Consider the following 23,807-nt stretch of genomic DNA (forward strand, 5'->3'; position numbering starts at 1 on the left):
TTAACTAAAAGAGTTATTTCTCCTTTTATCTCTAAATATGCTACGAATTTTTAATAAATATCTTAATCTTATACAAATCCAACAATTTCTAGCCATAATTTCGTTTAAACTTACATTAAGCAAATTTTGTATAAAGCCTTTATATTTTTTTTCTTTTGTTAGAATTAGAACTTACAAAGCGCAGCCATTTTCATCCATTCGTCAGAATATGTATTTTTTCTTTTAGATTTAAAAAGCTAGCTTTTTGAATACAAAAATTTTTTAATATTAAATCAAAGAATTAAAAATTTTGAATGAAATTTATTCAAATTTGTTGTTTTGTGTGAAAGCTGTTTCCGAATTGTTGACTGTTAAAAAGCGAAAAACTGCCCCGATCAGTTGCTTGGCCTTCAGCTGATCATCATTTCAGCCAATTCCAACATCTCTCCAGACAAAAAAGTTGTCATGGCCTCTGTTTTTCTTATTATTATATAAATAAAATTTAAGTTTTAAGCGTTTTCTAATCAAATATAGTATATTTTGTGAAAAATATTTAATTTTTATCAATTTCAGATACCTTTTTGATAAAAAAAAATGGCTCTGAACTTTATTGCCAAGGCCCCAGCAAACTTTTTGCGCTTCACCCAGCCCAGGCTCGCCACTTTTGGCAGATATGCTAAGGTAAGGTTCTTTAAAGTGAAGCTTTTATCCTGTTAAGGCGTGGTTTGTACGTCCGGATCGTTTAGCTGCACCGATTTAGTTCTCCTAAAAGCTAGCTGTACGTACTTAAGATCCCAATATGGTATAAGGCTATTTTTCTGCGCCCCTTACCCCTTTTTTATAAAACTTAGCGTATAGTTTATATAAAATAATGTTTTAATTATTTAAAATTATCTAATTTAAAGGTTTTTATATTAAGAATATAATCTACGATTCTGTTTATTACTCTTAGAATTAAGAAAACACTGGCTCACATTATATGAAAGAAATTGTACTATAATTAAAGCTACCCTCGACACGGAAAAGATATTAGTTTGCTTATAAAACACTAGCGGCTGCGCCCCTAGCATCTACGAGCTCTCTATGGTAAATGGGCTGAAAAAAGTGCTTAAAATAATCTCAAACCATAAAAAAACTCACTGTACTGTACATATTGATTATGAAATAGTATATATTTAACCCTTTTTCATAAATGGAAATATTCTAATACTTTTTTTAAGGTGGAGCTGACCCCACCTATGATATTAATCTTTTATTTTTTTTAGGTGGAGCTGACCCCATCTATGCAATTAATCTTTTATTTTTTTTAGGTGGAGCTGACCCCACCTATGCCAAACGAGTTGGGACAAGTTGTTAAGAGCTCCGCCAGATTGCTTGCAGTAAGTATTTTAATCAACACATTTGTAGGGATTATCACAGGTCAAAAGGTATTTTTTGAGAGGGTAAAATGATTAGGTTTCAAAGGTTTGGAGTAGTAATATAATGTATTTTTGAAATTTTTTTTTTGGTGGAGGAGGGGTAAAATGTGGAGTTTTCAAAGTTTATATGTCTTAAATATTCTGCGGCAAAATGTATTGTTTTTATTTCTTAAATATTTTATTTTGTGAATTTGTAAAGCATTAGCTATACCTATTAAAATTGACAAAAGTTCTTTTTATAATATTTCTGTGAATCGAATACTTAATAGTTAGGTAGGTATTTAACGGATCGTATTATGGACAGCTTTCCTCGGATATTAAAATAAAAATGTCTAGGCTAATCAAAACTTGTATTGGTTTTATGATTCTTATTTATTTTAATATTCGTGGCAAATTATCTGTAATACGATGCTATACGCGATTTTTTATAATGACTGAGAACTAGTTGTAATCCAGCGGATATTAAACGGTTTAGAAGCCATACTTAAAATATATTACTGATTAATGTTATTTTAGAGTACCTTGACCTTTAAATGGGCCACCGTTTCTGTTGGCGAGGCTGCTGTTAATGCCGTTATCGTTGCTGAGGTTTGTATTGTATATTTCAATATATAAAGTAGTAAGGTTTTTTTTCCCGAAGATTTAGATTTTAAGAACTATTAAACCTTTAAGTTGTCCTTTTTAAGAAAGCCTCATATTTAATCTTTAGATTTTACACCTAAGATGGTTTTAGGCTGTTTTCATTTATTCGAGTACGAAGCCTTTGGATGCTAGGGGCACAGCTGCTAGTATCTATAATACTAGAGTATCGTAGTACTAGTAACTCTGCAATTAGGGTATGTCTGGGTGACCCTGAAAAATAGTAAGAAAAGTTCTTTGAACATTTTTTTTCTTTGTGTATGGGCTTATATGAAAACTTAACTTATTAATACTAAACTACTATCACACAATTCCGAAGTTAAGTCATATTCGTTAAAACATCAATATTAATAATTATAAAATATGTTTTAACATAAGGTACCTACCTAATTATTATTTGTTTTTAGGTTGCTTGTTGGTTCTTTATTGGCGAATGCATTGGCAAAGGATCTGTCATTGGATATCAAGTCTAAACTTTATTTTTTATAAAATTGTTTTTGTTAGTCATACCGTAATTATGTTAAATAATATTGTTCAATTATGACCGATAAAATTGTTAACTTAAACTTAATCTTAATTAAAATGAGGTTTTGCATCAAACATTTGATGAGGTCAAATTGTATCATAACAAAAATTTCAGTAAAAAGGCATTCATTAAGATGAAAAAGTGTCCATAAATTGGTTTCTCTTTGTACGTAGACACCAGTGAATAAAACTAAATGAATTAAACCATTTCAATTTGTAGTAGAAGCTTTTATTAAATATTCATACAGAGATTATATTATTATTAACTATTTCAGAATTACAATCAACAATGTTACCCTAGAGTTTGGTTACAAATCTCGGATGCCACGTGTGACGACGAGTTGTAGAAATTAAATACACTAAAAGAGTTCAATTATCTGTGATATTATTTGGTAGAGTGCTTGAATGTGTTATCTCACCTAGCGGGGACTATTATCAATATTATACTTACTACTTCTATACATATTTGACTGTAAGAGAGGATAGTGTCATATAAAATGGCGGCTAGAGGACAGAACGCAAGTTCCAACCAGAACCATGATCTGGAACAGGTAGAGTACTCAGAGAGGGAGGGAATATTGACCTGTTTATTACACCAGTTCCCAAAGTCGTTTAATCATAATGTTTTCTTATTCGTTGGGTTAACAACTTTGGGGACTTTAATTGAGTTTTGATTGGCTGGTTCATTATGTTAAGTCACTCAACTAGAGTATCGAAACGTTTCAACCACTATTTCAATCTACAGAAGGGTACAATAGAGTATGTATATCAATTAATCGGTCATTGTCTTATCCCCTTAGATCCCTACAAAACTAGGATACAACTAAACATAAATAACGAAGCTCAGAACTATTTTCGTCAAATACAGATTGAACAAGATTAGATGTAGAAAAAAAATCTGCGCCTAATTTGAATTTAAAAAATCATCCTTCCTACTAGACCTATTTGGCTAATTTCTACATTTTATTCGTCTTCTTAAACTTGCGAAGTTACTATTTAATAAAAAGGTCTGGTTTGTTTGATTGCCTGCTCTTAACTAGATATTTTTTTGTATAATTACAATGGTCGATTTTAAATAATTACAAATGTTTCTTTTGTAAGAAGCTATTTAACAAAAAAGACATAAAGTGGCTACCTAATAATGATTTTAAGAGACTCAATTGATTGTTTTTTTTTATAATTTTAAACCCTTTTCCTTTAGATTTGGGTAGACCTAAAGAAAGGCATCGACGAGGTGTTTGAACGGCGGCAGATGACCAAAGCCCGTTATGTGGAGTTGTACACCTATGTGTACAATTATTGTACCAGTGTTACACAGCAGAACAATTCTAACTCGGCTGCCCAACGACCGACCAGCTCAAAGAATAAAAAGGTAGAAGATTATTTTAGAAAAGTTATGTTTAAATATAAACCCCGAACCACTTCATTATGCAATCTACATTTTCCTGGATATTTTGTCTACGGTAGTGTACAGCTTTACAGTACATTGTTTCTATTTGTTAAAGCAACACGTATGATAAAAGAAAAAGATTCTTTTTAAAGTAAAATGCTTATATTTCAATCAAAATCTATATTTTTGTATTTTTTACCGATCCACGTCATTATGCAAATCAAAAGAAAATCAATGAGAAAACGTTGGTTTTGCACTTTTCTCCACTTTTAAAAAATGATTCTGATAAAATAACAATTTTTTAAGGGATTTATGCATTAATTATAATGAAAAACAGTTTTAGGTAGATTTTAATGATTTTTCTAAATAAGAAATAATTGAAAAAAAGAAATTCTATCCTTATCACTTTAGAGGACAGCTGCTGACCCCCAGTCTTATGGATGAAGCTAAATACATGTTAAATATAAAAATTACCCTGAAAAGTATACAAAAATGTTTTTTGATGTGATAAAAAAATCCATTTTAAAATCTTGATTTTGAGGATGATGGCCTTTAAGATGCTCTTACTGGTGGTGAAGGTGAGCTAAATGTTATCTAAGTACATGACCATTACAACAACTTGTCTATTAACCTATGTTTTATTTTTTGTAGTCATAGCAGCCTCCAGCGGAGCCTCTTGACATGAAATATAACCATTATCTAAAAACTACATTATTTACTTTATGAATTTTAGTAATTAAAATTGCAATTTTTTTCTTTTTTAATATTGCTTGGCTGGAGGCTGCTATGACTACAAAAATTGGACCATAGTTCAATATATAAGTTTTCTTCAAGGGCATGCACTTTGATAACATTTAGCTCACCATCACCACCAGTAAGAGCATCTTAAAGGCCATCATCCTCAAAATCAAGATTTTAAAATGGATTATTTTAACACATCAAAAAACATTTTTTTATACTTTTCAGACAAATTTTCATCTTAACATGTATTTAGCTTCATCCATAAGACTGGGGGTCGGCAGCTGTCCTCTAAAGTGATAGGGATGGAATTTCTTTTTTTCAATTATTTCTTATTTAGAAAAATCAATAAAATCTACCTTAAACTGTTTTTCATTATAATTAATGCATAAATCTCTTTAAAAATTGTTATTTTATCAGAATTAATTTTAAAAAGTGGAGAAAAGGGCAAAACAAACGTTTTCTCATTGATTTTCTTTTGATTTGCATAATGAAGTGGATCGGTAAAAAATACAAAAATATAGATTTTGATTGAAATATAAGCATTTTACTTTAAACAGAATCTTTTTCTTTTATCATACGTGTTGCTTTAACAAATAGAAACAATGTACTGTAAAGATTTACACTTATGGACTACCGTAGACAAAATATCCAGGAAAATGTAGATTGCATAATGAAGTGGTTCGGGGTTTATTAGGTACCTTTAAAGAATGTTTTATCAAATTATTCTTTTGTTGGTTTTTTTTCATGTGTAATGGAAAATGAGCCATTTTTACTTGAATTATATTTCGGAATGATCAAGTAGATTTTTCACTTGTAAATTGGGTTGAGAATGATTTATAACTGAATTATTTTTTAAAATAAGTTCGATGTTAACCGAAAGTGTTTAGGTAAATGATAGGAGAATTACATCAGTAGGTACTACGACTTATCTGAAATTTTCACAGTATGTGAACATTATTATAACACTTTTTAACTTGGGGAGAATTGAGTTAAAAGTTTGTTTGGTTTTCTAACCTTTCGATTCTTGTTAAAGACCGAACAAATAGTCCTTATTTTTAACATAACGCTTAGCAACAATTAAATTAAAATTATAACCAATGACATTATAAAATATAACCAGAGAGGGATATAACAATTCTGTTCAAAATAATCACCCTCCTATTCAATTATTTTCATCTATCGAAAGCAGAATTTCGTAGGTATATAAGATTAAGGAAGGGAAAAAAATTCTTAATCATCCAATGTGGTCTCCCTGTATCCCTGGGTATACAACACTTTGTTGTTAGTTACAGTTGAATGACCTTTACGTGTTATAATATATCGATTGTATTTACATACCTACACACATACAATACACAGTCTCTGTTTTGTTTAAAAATCACGCTAACTTTTATACGAGATATATAGACAGAGAGATTTTCCCAGGGAGGAAGGGGACACACTGGGCTGTTTATTGCACTAGTCCCCAAAGTTTTATAATACAGCTTTCTTATTCGTTGGCTTAAGAACTTTGGGGACTTTTATTGAATTCTGATTGGTTGGTACATCAAGTTGAGTGTACAAACATTTCATCCCCTAATTGTCATTAACAGATAGCGTATCATCATGGGGGATGTACATTAATTTATCGGTCATTGTCTTAACCCTTTAGATCCCTGGATTTTTCTGAAGGAATGGAGAGAGATTCATACCTATGTATTACAAATATGAGAAATAATGAGAAAGCCTAGCTAGCTATTATTTGTATATTTTAATCATTTGATGTAACATTTACCTATAGAGATTTTTAACTGTGAATGACAGTTGATATTTTGAAACTGAAAATGTAATATTAACAATTGTATGTTTTTTTTATCACGTTGGAATAAAAAGAAGATATTTTAAGGGAGTTAAAGGATACTTACTATGTTTCGCAATTGCTATTTTAATTTTAATATTTTAATTGTTATACTTTAGGCCTCTCAATCGACTGGTGGTCAGTTTGTGGGCCAGGAGTTGTACAAGAAACTGAAAGATTACCTAAAGAACTACCAAATGGGCCTCCTTCACAAGGCATACTGACATTCATCAATGTTGTAACTTATTGTAGAGAAGCTACTATAAAATCGGCGTATGTTACCTAACGTTTTTTCAATTTTGTATTTTCTCCAACCCCCCCCCCCCCCCCCCCCCACCTTTAGCCAGGGATCCAATGCATAATGTACACCACTTAGTGAATTTGCTGACTTCTATGGTGTTGTACATTATAAAACTTGTTTTTTGTCGTTGATGCGCTAATTGGGGAAATATTGTTCTTGTTATTATATTATAAGATTCAATTTATGCTTTTCGTGGAGCTACTACTTTCTTTAAGAAAACAACAGATCTACAGTATTTATGTATTGTATATACAGATAACTACCTCCCTCCCTTTTCAATGACCATTTTCGTCTGCTTCTAGATAAGGGGGGGGGGGGGTTAATGCAACCATCTCGTAATCAATGATTAAATGGCACTTAGAATTTGAATTTCTATCTAAAATTTTTCATGAGTAATCCTTGGTAGGTGTATTTTCCCTAAATCGAACAAAAATTTGGAAAAGTAACGGCTGGCGGCTCAGCTGTTTTGCCATTTTATTACTATCTTTAAAAGAAAAAAGTCACGAAACCTATCTTCACATAATACTTATTCTCCATCAAAAACCTTATCAAACGGTTCTAGCCAGTAGCTGTTGGTACTAGAAATTTATAAATTGGTTATTGCTATCATTTAACATGCATTAAACCAAAATATATTTCAAAAAGTTGATTCCTACATAATTAATGATGAATTTGCCCTGAAAATAGGCAAAAAACGGCTAAACGGCTGAGCCGCCAGCCGTTAATTTTCCAACTTTTTGTTCAATTTAGGGAAAATAGACCTACCAAGGATTACTCATGAATAATTTTAGATAGAAATTCGAATTCTAAGTGCCATTTAATCACTGATTACGAGATGGTTGCATTAACACCCCCCCCCCCTTTTCTGCTACTTGGCAGTGTTAATATAAGCGACACCATTGGTTGATTTTCAATGACCCAATAGAAAAGTTGCGATGGGGAGATACAGTTATTTAACCCTTTCTCCCTCTAGTGTTATACTCTAATAACCAAACGAATGCATGAATGTTCCACGTGTGGCACAGGGCAACAACTTGATTGACGAGCCCGTGTTGAAGTTCTACACGCAGCAGTGGGAGGAGTATCAGTTCAGTGCCAGGGTACTCAACGGCATCTGTGCTTACCTCAACAGGTTCCACACATTTTTATAAAAGGGTCATGGAAAGTAAACGCAGTTGCGAGTTTCATCGTATTTTTACAGTAGCTTTTGAAAGGTTATTTTAGGTTAGGTTGGGTTAAGTAAATGTTAATGATTGTCCCGCAGGAGAAAATAGGAGAAAAGCTACTGTGTAAATACGATGAAACCCTCAACTTCTTTTTCTTTCCATGATCCTTGGTAATAAAACTATTCTAGATTTTCGGAATGTGGATCGTGGATTTTAGCAATATTTTTAAAGGTCTTTTTATAGGTAAAAAAAATCTAGCTTTAACAGCGGCCATTTTCTAACTTACTTAACCTAACCAACCTAAAATAAGCATGAAAAGCTACTGTGAAAATAAAATGTAAAAATTGTATGCTACCCACCATTTTAGCTGAAGTTAATAAACAATAAAACTTTTTGTTTTATTTTCTGCCACATTTTAAATATAAAAAGGGGGAGGTAGGTTGTGCTAAAATTCCGTAAAGGTGTGAGTTTTAAGGATTAAAAACAGTAGTAGTAGAACGATAAAAATGTTAACTTTGAAAAAAAATTTGTACATAGTTCTTTTCAATAAGGAATATACATATTTAGTGAATATTATCGTTCTACTACTGTTTTTAAGCCTTACACCTGTACGGAATTTTAGCATAACCTACCTCCCTCTTTAGGTGCTACAAAAGTCATAAATATTAACAATCCAAATACTTATACATCTTTTATTTAGACACTGGGTAAAACGAGAATGTGAGGAGGGTAGCAAAGGAATCTATGAAATCTATCAGCTTGCACTCGTCACTTGGAGAGATACTCTGTTCGTTAGTCTTAACACAAAGGTACGTTAGTAATCATCCTTATAAAGTAAATAGGGTCTCTGTCTATCTGCCCCCCCCCAAAAAAAAAAAAAATCACCCTCGAAAAATAAAATTTTTTACTTTTAGGTTTTTCTAAAGCTGTAGATTTTAATAAATTATGAACGGAATGAGATTTCCTTTTTAAGGAAGCTTCACCTAGATCCCTGGATGGTTTTAAGCTATTTAATTTAAACATCTAAGCCTTAATATTGTTTTAGGCTATTTGTACAACCTCTTCACACTAACCCCTTTCAATACGGAGCCCTTAATTGCTATGGGTACAGTCGCTAGCATTAATATAAAGTATAATGATCCTGTTACTGTAGTACATGGATAAACAAAACAATAGTCTTTAGTTTTACTCCCATCTAACACAATGAACTTTGTTTATATTTTCAATTGAAATGAGTTGTGCCTGTAATAAGCCAATGCATTTATCAGAAATCCTTAGTTTTGATTGATGAATCATTTAACATTAATTTTAAACTCAGTACCTATAAAGAGTTGTAGCCTATCCGATTATTTCGGTCTTAAACCCATTGAAACAAAATTTGAATTTATAATATCTGTTTTTAGGTTACTCGGGCTGTGCTGAAGTTTATTGAGAAGGAAAGGATGGGTGAATCAATCAATACAAGACTGGTAAGATACAGTTTTACCTAGGAAATATAGAACAATCAATTCTAAAGTAAAAAGAATATTTTATTATTTGTATGGCCGTATCCATAAACTAAACACCAAAACAGTGGTGTCATAAAAGGGATAGTTGCATGAAGTGCATTAAACGAGTATGGGTACTCGGAGTTATGAACTTTTTAAAAGTTTTTGTAGAATATGATTTTGTATTGAAATACCTTAACAGCACACAATTAGACACCAAAAAAATAGTCGTAATGCTGTTTTTTGTAAAAAAAAAAAAACATGATTTTCATGTCTTGGTATTTTTCAAACTACTTGGTAGGTAGAGAATTTAAAATATTTAAAATATTCCTATGCCCTGTTTTTAAAAATTTTGAAGAGGAAAAAATATGCGGTTCACTAAATTCAAGTTCAAGTGCATTTCCTGCAACTACCCCTTTGTTTTTTTTTTGTGTGTTTGAATTGGTGTATAGTGTACACTTATACAACTTACAAATGTTTGATATTTTTTTTTCCAGGTGAGTAGTGTAAAGAATTGTTATGTTGAGCTTGGCTTGAATGAGGAGGATACAAACAGTAAGGGACCCAATCTTTCCGTTTACAAGGAACACTTTGAGGACGAATTCTTAAAGGTGAGTCGTGTTACATTTATTCCACCACACCGATTAATATATCCGCCATTTTCGTAATATACAGAAGGGGTAATTTTGTGCATCATTATTGAGAATATACAATTTATCGGCGCTTTTCTTGAATTTCTTTCCTTAATTATTTTTATTGAATCTCTTTTTGTAGGACACAAGTAGATTTTATGCCAGAGAGAGTGAAGAATTTCTGAGGGAAAATCCAGTCTCAGAATACATGAAGAAGGCGGAACAAAGACTTAAGGTTATACAGTTTTTAAATCATTCCCTCCCCCTCCACTTTGAAAGTTTACCTTGTAATAATGGGAACGGAAGAAAGATGTAGATAATAAAAAAACAGTAATCGGGCCTTCCTTATCCTGCAAGCGACAATATTATTCTACTTGTCCTAACCCTGTGGGATCCATACATGCCTCGCAAGCTTTTACCCAAAATAACATTAACTAACCTGATATAAAAGTAATGCACAATGTTTTCGACTAGGCACTATGAGAGAAGCTGCCATGCATAAAGCTTCGTCATGTCGTATTTTTTCTTTGAAACAAAAATAAATGTTTACAAGATGTTATGAGTTCGACTATCTTCCTTGTTTATTTACCAATTTTTACAAGTTTAAAACCTAATTTTAGGAAGAGAAGAAGAAGGTTCTGGAGTATTTACATGAAAATACACTCAGTCCCCTACTAAAGACGTGTGAACAGGTAGTTTTTCTATTTTCATTACATACGGACCAGTGGTATGCACAGGATTTTGCCAGGGGGTTTGCTTGCAAAATTCTGACACCGCTCTTTAACTAATATAGAGGGGATGTCTAGAGAGGGGGTCTAAAAGCGTTTTCTAACTGGTAAATTAATGCGCTAATTTACTTTTTCACTTGACACCCCTCTTAAATGTTATATGGGGGGTGTAGACCCTGGTCAAGGGGATTTTATCCTCAACCTTTAACTTAAGATTTTAAGATGCTCGGATTCAAAGTATTCTTATCGAATTGTTCAAATTCGACAAATATTTCTAGTACTTGATTACCTATAGAGTTGTTTCGCTTATAGTTTTGTACCTTATTGTAATATTAATCAGTACTCCAAAAATCAGATCAATCGGATGATTATATCACATAAAAAATTATGGTTAAAAAAGTTAAAAATAAACATGTTAAAATGGACGTACGGCCATTCTGGTAACGATTATAGAGTTGATACGTTTTCTAAATCGTACCTAACTACTACAGGAATCATCGTGCAACTGTTATGGATTTTATATTTTAATAAGGAAATCAATTAGGTACCTATCTATTTGTGTATTATTTAAAGTTCTACTTTTAATATTTTTTGTTGTTTAGGTGCTGATAGAAAAACACTTGGAGACTTTTGAACATGAATTCCAGGTTAGTCATGAAAATATTTATTCTTGTATTTATTCGAATCCGGTGGATTAGAACCGGTTCTAATCCATACTTAAAAACTATGTCTAGCATCTTCTTACATAATCCAGTTTTTCTACGAATATAAAAATGTACAATCATGAGATTAAAACCAGTGTTTGGAAAGCTGTTTATAATACTTTGCGAGAAATAACTATTATAGACTTACAAATGGCTTTACAAAATGGCTGATTGGAACACAAAAGAAGTTAAATAAAAAAGTATGGGCCCGAGGAGAGGGGGGGGGGGGAGGTTCTAAGACTGGAAGGTCTTTCTTAAAAAAATAGACAAAACTTCCTTGTTTTAGTTGATGTTGAAAGCGGACAAAGACGAGGACCTCGGCCGCATGTTCGAGCTGGTATCCAGGATCCCCGACGGCCTCACAAAGTTCATGGTCCTCCTAGAGAGACACATTGAGGAGGTCGGCCTAGGACAGATTGAGAAGCTCGGCGCTCTCAACTCTGCAGATGTAAGTTATTGTTAAAGCGAAGGTTAATTCATAAAAAACTTTTTAGCTTAATGCATTACTAAAAGTTTTTGATAAAAATCCTCCAAATTTTCATTAAAAATACACAAAAAATTAAACAAAATCTTATGTTAATAACCCTTTTATGATTTTATTTATTTTTTTTGTAGATTTTTTATGCGATTTTGGAGGATTTTTCGCAAAAATTTTTAGCGAGCCTTTCTAAGTTTAGTAAGGCAGTGAGCCAAAAAGTTTTTTAAGAATCCACCTCTGATTAATGTGAAACTTTTTTAGTCTTTGATTAAGGAAGGAAGGGAGGATACATTGGACTGTAAATTACTCGGGTTCCCAAAATTAAATAAATACGTTACCTATTCGTTAGTTTTAAAAAGTTTGGGTACTTTTTAGCAAATATTTATTATTATTTCTATTAAATAAAGCAAATCCACTCATAAATTGTCACAAATATCTTCTTATTATAGACAGCTTTCCGTGGATGGTAAAGCAATAAATTATAAGATTAAAACCAGTTTTGCTATCCCCGTGGGGTCGAAGCCAGGGCTGACAAAAAATGGTATTAATATTATCATATTTATTTAAATATTCGTGGAAAATTAATAATTATCAATAAGAGATCGAGTGTAATACATGATTTTTCAGTATGGCTGAGATCCGGTTCTAATCTATCGAACATTATCGGTCTAGACGCAATACCGGAAATCTGTTCAAAAGTTTAAATGTTCCTTCTTCCATCTGTTATATTTTAGTTATTTACCTACCTATTAATCTCTATGTATTTTAGGGTGCTCAGAATGAACCTAAAACATATGTACAAACTATTCTTGAGGTGCATAGGTAAGCGTCAGTATTTTATTATGTAAAAAATAAATGGGCAGGTTTGTATCCTCGCACTATAAATATTACTTAGGTAACACTTGTAAATATTTTTTTTTTTCATTTTTATACCTAATCATTTATCAATTCTATGGAGCGATAGGCATTAATATCTTGGCTTAAGATTATTCCGCTATCGAAGGCAGAATCATATAGCTCAAATACATATTGATATTGATAGTTTTATATAAACTAGTTTTTTTTTTATAGTTTTACGCCCCTAAAGGCCTTTAGAGGGCCCTTGAGAGCGAGATCCTTCGGTACACAAAGACAGATCCTTTTACCTTATTTTAAGGATTTATTTTGAAAAGTGACCTAATCGAACCAATTTTTTTTGTAGGAAGTTTAATAAACTGGTGATCTGTGCATTTAAGAAGGAGAAGGGCTTTGTAGGTAGCCTGGACCGTGCCTGCACCAAGTTCATCAACAAGAACAAGGCCGCCAGCACCACCAGCAAAAGCCCAGAACTTCTTGCCAAGTAAGTGCAACGCAAACCCTTGGTGCATCCGCTCGTCATTGTGACTTCGAATTTTGCCCAAACAACGCCATAATTAAAGACCTACTGCTGCTATGTCAGATGCGCGATAATAATAGTAGGAACGATTCATTACTATGCTCAGTTGGGACTTCCAGACAAAGGTCGTTCAATCAGAGGGTTGGTTTGGATATGTCTCCGGGTGTAAATTCTGCATGGGATCCCCTGCTAAAGGGAGGGGGGGGGGAATAATAAATGTGTTAGGGGGGGGGGGGGGTGAAGAAAATAAAGAGTACTGAAAACATTTTTTATCACTCCTTGGAGAAAAAACTAGTAATTTATGTGTGAGGGGTAAAATTAATATAGAAAAAGAAGAGGACTGAAAACTTTTTCTATTTTATTATTATTCCTCTTTGAGTGAAAAAACTAGTTGGGGGGGAAAAAATTAATCTTTTGCAGAATATACACCACTGTAAGAAGGGTAGTGTTTCGTTATTTCACATGAGAACTATTTTAAGGAGACAAAAATTTGCCCTTTCCACGATTTTTTGAAAATCTGATTTGCCGTGATCAAAAATACAGAATTTTTTTAAAGAATAATGTTGTTTAGGTATTGTGATTCCCTATTGAAAAAGTCAAGTAAAAATCCAGAGGATGCAGAATTAGAAGAAACCTTGAACCAGGTATGAACAATTTTATTCAATGTGTTTAATTTATAAGAATTGATAATAAGAGTATTTAGACAGCTTTCCGCTGATATTAAAATGATAGATAAGATTAAAACCGTTTTTGTTAGCCCCAAGGGGAAGAAGGCCCTGTAAACAAAACTGTTTGAATTTTGTGATTTTTACTTTAATATTCGTGGAAAGTTGTCTGTTATACGATGCTATACATGATTTTTTATTATGACTGAGAACCAGTCCTTATCCAGCGGATATTAGTCAGTTTAGAAAAGAGTTGCATTAATTAAGATTTATTATGACTTTAGCCCTTTCTTCACCTCATGAATTTTTAAAGTTAAAAGAATAGAAATTACTTTGACATTTCCTCCCATAAAGGGTTAAATCATTAAAAACTGTTTCTTTCTTATTAAGAATAACTTTTTCCAGTATGGCTTCGAAACCGATTATTATCCGTCGGATTAGAACTGGTTCTCAGCAATTCTGAAATATCATGTATATCATCGTATTAAAGACAATTTTCCACGAATATTAAAATAAAGATCATAATTTTGATTTTAGATTTTTTATTTATCTTTTTTTTATATTTTCGGAAAGCTGCCTATAATACGATGCGATAATTAACTATTAATACCTAAATATAAAAACCTAAAATATTTGTTTAAGTAAGTATATTGAAGATAATTTTAATTTTGTTTAGATAATGACAGTGTTCAAGTATATTGAGGAGAAGGATGTCTTTCAAAGCTTTTACAGCAAGATGTTGGCCAAACGTCTTGTTTCGGTAAATTTTTTATTTTAAACATTTTTTGGATATTGGAAAGAAAACGAAGTTTCGGGTTTCGTCGTATTTTCACAGTAGCTTTTCACCTATTTCTAACCTTTGCGGGGGGCTCTAACCCTGAAGGGCCTATTTTCTAACTCAGCGGGGCAATCATTACCACTTACCCAACCTAAAATAATCTTTCAAACTCTACTGTGGAAATGCGACGAAACCCGCAACTTCGTTTTCTTTCCATGATCCCATTTTTTCTTTATCTCAAATAAATCTTATACTGGTCAGGGAGGAAGGGAAAAATGGGATGAAGTTTTAAACGTCTTCTTATTTAGTGGCTTTAACAACTTTGGGGACTAGTATTAAATTTTGATTGGTTCGTTCATTAAGTTGAGCGTCAAAATGTTTATACAACTAGTCTACTGAAGGGGTAATTTTATGTATCATCATTAGGGATGTTATTGTTCATCAATTTATAGTTTATTGTCTTATCCCTTTAGATCCCTGTATACTTATTAGTGCCTTGTCTATTTTTAGAACATCTATCCAAGCTTTTTATTTTCTACTTTATTCTTAATTGCATCTTATTTATTGCATATTTTATTTTGTTTCTAAAATCTCAATATTACCTATACTCTTTTGATAAATGTAACTTTTCATTGGAGGCTAGTAGGCCATTAGTGTGGTTCATTTGGCAAAAAATATGTTGAAACTATTTTTGTGCAGGGTCAATCTGCAAGCGACGATGCCGAGGCCTCTATGATCAGCAAATTGAAACAGGCCTGCGGATTCGAGTACACCAATAAGCTCCAGAGAATGTTCCAGGTATAGTAATCCAATGGATGTAGAATGCACACGTGGTTATTATATTAGAGGAGGGGAAATATTGTTGTCAATTTAGGTTGACATTTCCCCCTTCATTTATTGGAAATCCAGTGGGTAATAGTGGTGCAAGAATTGTTGGGTATAGTCCCTTTCGTAACATTGCACCTTATGGGGGCAATTCTTCGTATTTTTCACAGTAGCTTTTCTCCTATTCTTAGCCACTGCGGGGGGCTCTAACCCTGCGGGGCCAATTACCTAACCCTGTGGGGCAATCACCTAACCCATTATAACCTATAAAAAGCCATTTTAAAAATATGACGAATCACCCCGATGGTACGAAAGGGACTATTTCCGAATTGTTTCCTTATCTAAAGAGTTGATAAAGAAATTCCGTGACCACATGTACTAAGTTTTTTTTTTAAATTCTGTTTTTTTTCACGATTTAACCGGTTAAACCCGGACTTATCTAGAAAAGACCTAGATTTTTCCCAACCCTGAATAGAATGAATGGTTTAACAATTACCTATAATATTTTAGGATGTCTCCTTATCTAAAGAGTTGATAAAGAAATTCCGTGATCATGTCCAGAACTCTGGGTCTCCTCTCAGTGTGGACTTTGATATCAAGGTAGGAATAGTTATTTCTCGCATCGTATTATAAACAGCTCTCCGCGGATATTTATTATTTATATGAAAAAATTCTAAGATTAAATCTACCTACTTAGGTAGTTAGTAAAAACTAATTTTAATATTATGATTTTTTAATATTCGCGGAAAATTGTCTATAATACGATACTATACATAATTTTTCAGTTTGGCTGAGAACCGGTTCTCATCCAGCAGAATCGGTTTCGAAGCCATGCTGGAATAGTCAAGATACTCTCATTTTATTACATGTTTTTCATACAAATCTATGCTTTTTCCCTTAAAGGTGTCTTTCGAGCACCGATCCCCCCCCCCCCCCAGTTTTAAACAATTTGAAAATAATAGAGGTAGTTGTCTTTCCTATGTCTAACCCCAGCCGGGTCTATACGTGCGGTGATTTAGCCGTAAGGAACCAACCAATTTGCAATATAGGGTATATAAAAGAAACCCCCTTTTTTCAAAACGAAGAGGGGCGGGTGGGGGTTCTATGTTCGTTATATCTCATGGAAATTGCCGACTACTCTTTGTTGTATTAAGAAAATATCTATACAGGGAGGGAGGGGACATTTGTACTTATGTTACCCAAAGAATTATAAACACAAGTTCTTATTCGTTGACTTACAAACTTTGGGTACTTTTATTAATGGACTATTTGCTACAGGTATTGTCCAGCGGGTCCTGGCCGTTCAACCAGAGCTGCGTATTCAGCCTTCCTCCTGTTCTAGAGAGATGTGTTAGCAGGTATTCAGCTGTTTATTGAACTAGTCCCCAAAGTTTTATAATAACGCCTTCTTATTCGTTGGCTCAACAACCCCCTTGGGGAATTTAATTGATTTCGATTGGTCATAAGGTTGAGGTTCTAAACATTTCAACCACTAATTGTAATCTACAAAAGGGGCAATTTTGTATATCATCATTGGGGATGTAGAATTTATCGGCCATTGTAATTTTTCTCAGGACCATATTCCTTGTGGGTGCTATCGAAACCCCCCACGCCCTCCGTAAATTAGCCTAAATCTGGCCTTGGGTAATGTTAACTTTTCTAGAAGATTGTGGAACAATCGGTTCATCCGATTGCTTGATCTATTTCACTAGACATATAGACAGAAAAAAAAATCAAAAAAAATAATGCCCTATCTTGTCAATATGTGTACCTACAATTTCTAAATAATAATACGGTTGGATTATTCCTACACGGTGTTTGACCAATCAAGGCATTGTTCATCTAGACAGTTTATATTTGGATTATGGAAAGAAAACGGTTACGTCGTATTTTCACAGTAGCTTTTGATAGATTATTTTAGGTTATGTTAGGTAAATGTTAATGATTGCCCCGCAGGGTTATATCCCCCCCCTCCCGCCGTGGATAGAAATAGGAAAAAAGCTATTGTGATAATACGACGAAACCCGCTACTTCGTTTTCTTTCAATGATCCGTATATCCATTAGATGATTTTTATGTGAATATTTTGCAGGTTTACAACCTTCTACAGTACGCAGCACTCTGGCCGCAAGCTCAACTGGTTGCTCCACATGAGCAAGGGAGAACTGGTCACGGGATGCTTCAAGGGCGTCTACACCATCACTGCTTCCACTTTCCAGGTATAAATAACAAGTGGGTACGACCCTAGGGGCCATTGAGGTGTGTGGATGTAAGGGGGGTGGAGTCGACCGGCCACTTGCATTTTAGTTTTAAAAGGAAAATAAAAAAAAATCTTTTGAGGGGTATTTTTTTCTAGGGGCTATTTGTCTAGTGAGGGTTGTGGTACACTCCCCCAAAATAGTTTTAAACCCTCCCAGGACCTATGAGAAGCTACACAGAACTATGTATGTTCTGTGGTTACAGAGAGAAAGTGAAACTAATATTCGAGATAGGCAAACAATAATAAGGCCGGATTATTCCTACACTATGTTCTTATTGGTCCAATTTACTGATCTATTATATTTTTTTTTGTTTTTAGATGGTAATATTGTTGGCATTCAACGAGTCAGAGAAATGGAGTGTGGAGAAACTTATTGAATTCACTCAGATCAAGAATGACTTTCTACAACAGGTACGAAAACAAACATGTTTTCCAGTATCGCTTCGAAACCGATCAATATCCGGTAGATTGGAACCGGTTTTCAGCCTTACTGACAAATTGTGTACAGCTTCATATTATATAAAGTTTCTACGAATACAAAAATATACAATATATCTCCTCATAAACATAAAATAGGAATTTAGATTAGCAGATTTTATTACCTTTTAATGTAAAGCATAGTTATTTCTCGCATCGTATTATAAACAGGTTTCTGCGGGTATAGAAATGTACAATCGAGATGCCGAAGGCACGGGCTAAAAAACTGGTTTTATTCTTATTATTGTACATTTTTATATCCGCAGAAAACGGGATATAATACGATGCTAGACATTATTTTTCAGTATAGCTGAAAACCGGTTCTAATCCACCGGATATTGATCGGTTTCGAAGCGATACTGGAAATAGATTTTATTTGTGAAAAATATGTATTGATATTGATGGGAGTGGATACAAAACCGCGACAGGGACAAAACCGCGACATTACAAAAAAATCTATAATAATATTAATAATAATATAATAATAATTATGTCGCGGTTTTGTATCCACTCCTATTGATGATATACATAAAAAAAATTCAACTCTTTAAAATAATTAGGGGAGGGTTTAATGCTCAACACAGACACTTTGAGGGAAACAACCTTAAACCATTCTTTGTTTGTGTAGGTGATACAGATCCTGTTGAAATCCAAGTTGTTGAAGCTAGCGGATGAGACTAATGACAATCAGATGGCCAGTGATGACACAGCTGTTCTTAGCAACGATACCGTCATTGAAATATTCAAAGGGTAAGATTTGTCTTTTCATTTGGTTATCGGCGGGTTCGAGTCTTCACTGTGTCACAAAGAATGCTCAATGTCAGTTTATGTTCAGGTGTAAGAACAAGAAGTTGAAGGTGAACATTGGGAATGTTTATCTATTTATTGGCCATTGTCATATCCTTTGAACTTATAAAAGCGCTTAATGTTGATTTATTTTCTCGTATTCATTCGAATCCGGTGGATAGGGACCGGTTCTCATCCATACGATAAAACTATGTCTAGCATCGTATTATATCCAGCTTTCTACAAATATAAAAATTTACAATTATAAGATTAAAACCAGTTTTTTAGCCCGTGGCCTTCGGTACCTCGGGGCTAAAAAAACTGGTTTTAATCTTATAATTGTACATTCTATATCCGCGGAAAGCCGTTTATAATACGATGCGAGAAATAACTATTCTTTTATTTATTCGAAAACGATTAATATCCGGTTGATTAGAACCTGTTCTCAGCCATACGAAAAAATTATGTTTAGCATCGTATTATATCCAGTTTTCTACGAATAAGAAAAATGGTTTAAATCTTATAATTGTACATTTTTTATCCACGGAAAGCTTTTTATAACACGATGCGAGAAATAGCTGTTAATTCAGGTATAAGAACAAGAAGTTGAAGGTGAACATCAACGTGCCTATGAAGAACGAGACCCGCCAGGAGAGTGAGAGCACACACAAGAACATCGAGGAGGACAGGAAGATGCTCATTCAGGCCGCCATTGTCAGGTACACCAACGCCATTTTCTTATCCCTTTACATCTCTCAGTTTTAACAAGTTTGAAACTGCGTTTTTCTTAAAATTGTCTATTTTTCATCATTACAAAATTTTGTATTTTTTTGCCTCGACATCAGGGGGGGGGGGGAGTTTTGACACATTTGCGTAAACAGGGAGTATAGGCTTTATCTTTGGACTGAGAGTATAGGTTATTAGGGATAAAATCATTCTTATATGATGAATTTTCCCAAGTTTTAAGATTTTTTGGATAGGCTTCCAGGTTCCGGAGCTCCAGGCCTCCAGGTCCTCTCTGTACAGGTAAAAATGAAAAAAAAAAATTTTTTTTGAAGAGTTAGAAGTCAACTTATGAAACAAAATATGCGTTTTTTTTCTTCAAATATGTGAATAACATTCAAAAATATGCATATTTTGTTTCATAGGTTGACTTCTAACTCTTCAAAAAAAAAATTATTTTTTTAATTTTTACCTGTACAGAGAGGACCTGGAGGCCTGGAGCTCCGGAACCTGGAGGCCTATCCAAAAAATCTTAAAACTTGGGAAAATTCATCATATAAGAATGATTTTATCCCTAATAACCTATCCTCTCAGTCCAAAGATAAAGCCTATACTCCCTGTTTACGCAAATGTGTCAAAACTCCCCCCCCCCCCCCTTGTATTGGGCCAATAAACTCTAAAACACTATTCCCCAAAAAGTAGTTGATTATTTTTACTGTAATATCTTAGCCATTTTACGTTTATATGTAAAATTTTGCTGCTAATACACTTTAATTTTAATTTCCAATCGTTCATGTTTTGTTGCCTCGTCTAAAAAAGAATAGACAGTACGCTTTTATAGCTTCAAAGGTTTCACGAAAACTAATGTTTATTGATATTTATTCTTAACCACAGGGTAATGAAAACAAGGAAGGAGTTGAACCATCAGATTCTGGTGACAGAGGTTATCAAGCAGCTAGACAGCAGGTCAGTTTAAACCCATGGACAAAAAGAAATTAAAAATAAGGAAATATTCCTTATTTTTCTAAATAAATTGAAATTATTAAATAGGGAGGATTGGGGAAAAGAAATTCATCTACGATGGAAAATATACACCCTAAATCAAAGCTGAAATTACCTTGAATCAAACGGCTGATCAAAAAAAGTTCACCAAAATTTGTGTTGTCTATATGATTATTTTACAATGTTTTTCAGGTTCAAACCCAAAATACCTCAGATTAAGAAGTCAATTGATGTGTTGATTGAGAAAGAATACATGGACAGAAAGAAGGATAGCAAGGACGTTTATACTTATGTTGCATAGGTAGGTAAGCGTAACTAATTTTTAAAAATCATTGAAATTTAAAAAATAAAACTTGAATATGTAACACCGAAAAAAAAGCTTTATATATTTGGAACAATATTTGTTATTTTTATTGACATAAGGTAGAGGGATAATATTTTATTTTTTCAAGTGCTATGTAAAATAAATATATTTATGACATAAATTTTTTTAGGTTGACCCAGTGATATTGTCCCTAATTCAAGCAACAGCCAGTGAACAATACTCTTTGCACACTATCAACCAATTATATTACATTAGAGATAGGAGAACCTAACATAGAGCAGGCCTGTTCTCTATTTGGTTCTCTGTATTGCATCATCAATGTAAAGCAGGCATGCTTTCTATTAGTTTCTCTGTATTAAATCAGAGAGAACCTAACATATAGCAGGCCTGCTTTCTTTTAGGTTCACTCTATACATCAAGGAGAACCTAACATAGAGCAGGCATGCTTTCTATTAGGTTCTCTATTACATCAGAGAGAACCTAACATAGAGCAGGCATGCTTTCTACTAGGATTTCTATTACATAAGTTGTATTTTTTTATGATAATACAATAATGTATATGTAAACTTAAGTCCACACAGACCTTGACATTAAAAATGTACTTTTATGTCAATTCTAGTAGATCACACGATGTGTTTGTTGTACAATTTGTAAACTTTAACTGTATGAAATAACATTTAAAATAATACTGGCAACAGTTTTTGTATTTATTTCTTCAATTTTATCCTACATAAGGCCCTAAAAGTACCTACACTTAAAACATAAAAGAAAAACATCATGTAAAACATAACACGTCTCCAATCCACGTAAATACTTGCATTATTATTATTATTTTTGTGTAATAGTGATATTCATATTATAAAGAGAATGATTTTAATATTATTTCAACTTAATGTAAGTATATACAAAGGCTCTGTTTCTCCTACAATTTTAAAATTTAACAACAAAAATCCTTTGTATACTTTAGAAGATTATGGTTCTGTGAGCCAGTTTTTTTTGTGTTAAAATTAAGTATTGTCATTTATTAGTAGTAAGATAGTAAAGTTCAAGTGATAATTCAGAACTAAAACCAAATCTTTTTTATATAAGTTGGTTCTAAGGGGACTATGAACGAACGAGAGCAAGAGATTTTAAGCACCTTCCAGCAGTGAGTTTGAGCATTTTTTTGGTGAATATACTAGGTTTGTATTTGATTTAGTTAAGTTAATGATTTTTTATTAAGCGTTAATCTGCTATATTCACCCCAAAAATACTCAGGTTCAATGCTGGAAGGTGCTTAAAATCACCTGCTCTCGTTCGTGCATATTCCCTTTTAAGTTTGGTCTCACCAAGATGAAGTCAGATATTATCTAATGTAAAAATATATATATTAGTCCAAACTTACTCTCTCGTCCAAAGGCATATAAACAATAAACATAGCTTGTAGCTAAAGTAAACTGCTAAATTTTGAAGATGAAATAAAATAGGTAATTTATCCAGCAGAATAGCAATAAAAGTATTTCAGTATCACACTGCAAAGTACTCTTAATTATATTAGTAAATAGTTGTATTTTCTTCTTAAGCTAATTTTTTACAGTTTAATTTATTTTTGGATCTAGTGTAGCTTATTGTAAAATGTTCCTGGTAACGATTATTTCCGATTTTCGAGCATTTATATGCACTACGAAAAAAACTGTTCATTATTGAGTAATGATTATTCCATATTATTTGTAGGCCTTCTTTAGTCTGTTTAATTTTTTTCGAGCATAATCTTTACGTGCCTCCGTTAGCAGCCTTTAAAGTTCTTAGATTTTTGTATATAATCGTTAACAGGAACATTTTAACATGAACTACTTTAGATCCTATTTTCTACGTTCAAAATAGTTTTAGGATAAAATTTTTCATCCTGCATTTGTTTGTGTTAGTTTATAATTAGGGCAACTAGATGTAGTTTTAATTCAACAACAAAAAATATATAGAGACATAGGTGTATTTTTGTATTTAACCACCCTTTTTCCTTTTGTTTAGTTTTAGTTCTTTTTTAGCGTTCCAAGCCTTTTTATATTTAAAAATTTATTCTTTCTGTTTATATGTGTTTATTTTTATAACTTATCCCTATCTGATAAAAAAGCATACCCTTTTAATGATTTTTTAAAAATTTGCCAAAATTTTTCATGAAAATCCTTTCGTTTTCCAGGGCTCGACAGCCGCTAATTTAATTCAGTCTGACTGCTTAACAAATATTGGTGGCTCGTAAGCGGGCGCCGAGCCCTGCCTTTTCTATATGTTGTACAATTTAATGACCAAATGAGGACTTGAAAGATAAAAAAAAATTAAGTTGTGTAATTTTGATATTATTAACATTTTTATTTTATATGTATGCTTTTATATTTTGGGTTTATTCGTCCAATGGCTCTTTTTGTTTAAGAGTTCTAAATTATATTATTATGATTATATTGTAAACAGTCACTTCATTTTTAAATAGACCATTTTTTCGTAAATTAATGAACTTCTTATTTTTAAGGCATAGCTACTCGATAACTATATTATATCCGATGATTTCAGAAATGGATTTGGATTAATTTAAG

The 23,807-nt window shown here is 32.8% G+C and overlaps 2 protein-coding genes across 2 annotated transcripts; both read left to right on the top strand.

The window, feature by feature from the left end:
- The first annotated feature begins 411 nt into the window (after positions 1-411).
- LOC145330114 (ATP synthase F(0) complex subunit g, mitochondrial-like) lies at positions 412-2,838 on the top strand. Its single transcript, XM_080174703.1, has 4 exons — positions 412-660; positions 1,290-1,358; positions 1,914-1,985; positions 2,444-2,838. Exons 1-4 carry the CDS (start codon positions 574-576, stop codon positions 2,507-2,509), a joined length of 294 nt encoding a protein of 97 aa, XP_080030829.1. The 5' UTR covers positions 412-573; the 3' UTR covers positions 2,510-2,838.
- Positions 2,835-22,158, top strand: Cul1 (cullin 1). Its single transcript, XM_080174702.1, has 26 exons — positions 2,835-3,112; positions 3,763-3,933; positions 6,649-6,744; positions 7,856-7,962; positions 8,697-8,805; positions 9,400-9,465; positions 9,981-10,094; positions 10,258-10,350; positions 10,736-10,807; positions 11,446-11,490; positions 11,834-11,995; positions 12,795-12,847; positions 13,227-13,364; positions 13,972-14,044; positions 14,742-14,825; positions 15,543-15,641; positions 16,179-16,268; positions 16,947-17,026; positions 17,760-17,886; positions 18,246-18,338; positions 19,033-19,154; positions 19,781-19,909; positions 20,808-20,879; positions 21,108-21,216; positions 21,410-21,521; positions 21,751-22,158. Exons 1-24 carry the CDS (start codon positions 3,059-3,061, stop codon positions 21,214-21,216), a joined length of 2,358 nt encoding a protein of 785 aa, XP_080030828.1. The 5' UTR covers positions 2,835-3,058; the 3' UTR covers positions 21,410-21,521; positions 21,751-22,158.
- The last annotated feature ends 1,649 nt before the right edge of the window (positions 22,159-23,807 follow it).

This window comes from Acartia tonsa, chromosome 10 (genome assembly GCF_053477335.1).
Source record: "Acartia tonsa isolate MP-2025a chromosome 10, ASM5347733v1, whole genome shotgun sequence".
Taxonomy (NCBI): domain Eukaryota; kingdom Metazoa; phylum Arthropoda; class Copepoda; order Calanoida; family Acartiidae; genus Acartia; species Acartia tonsa.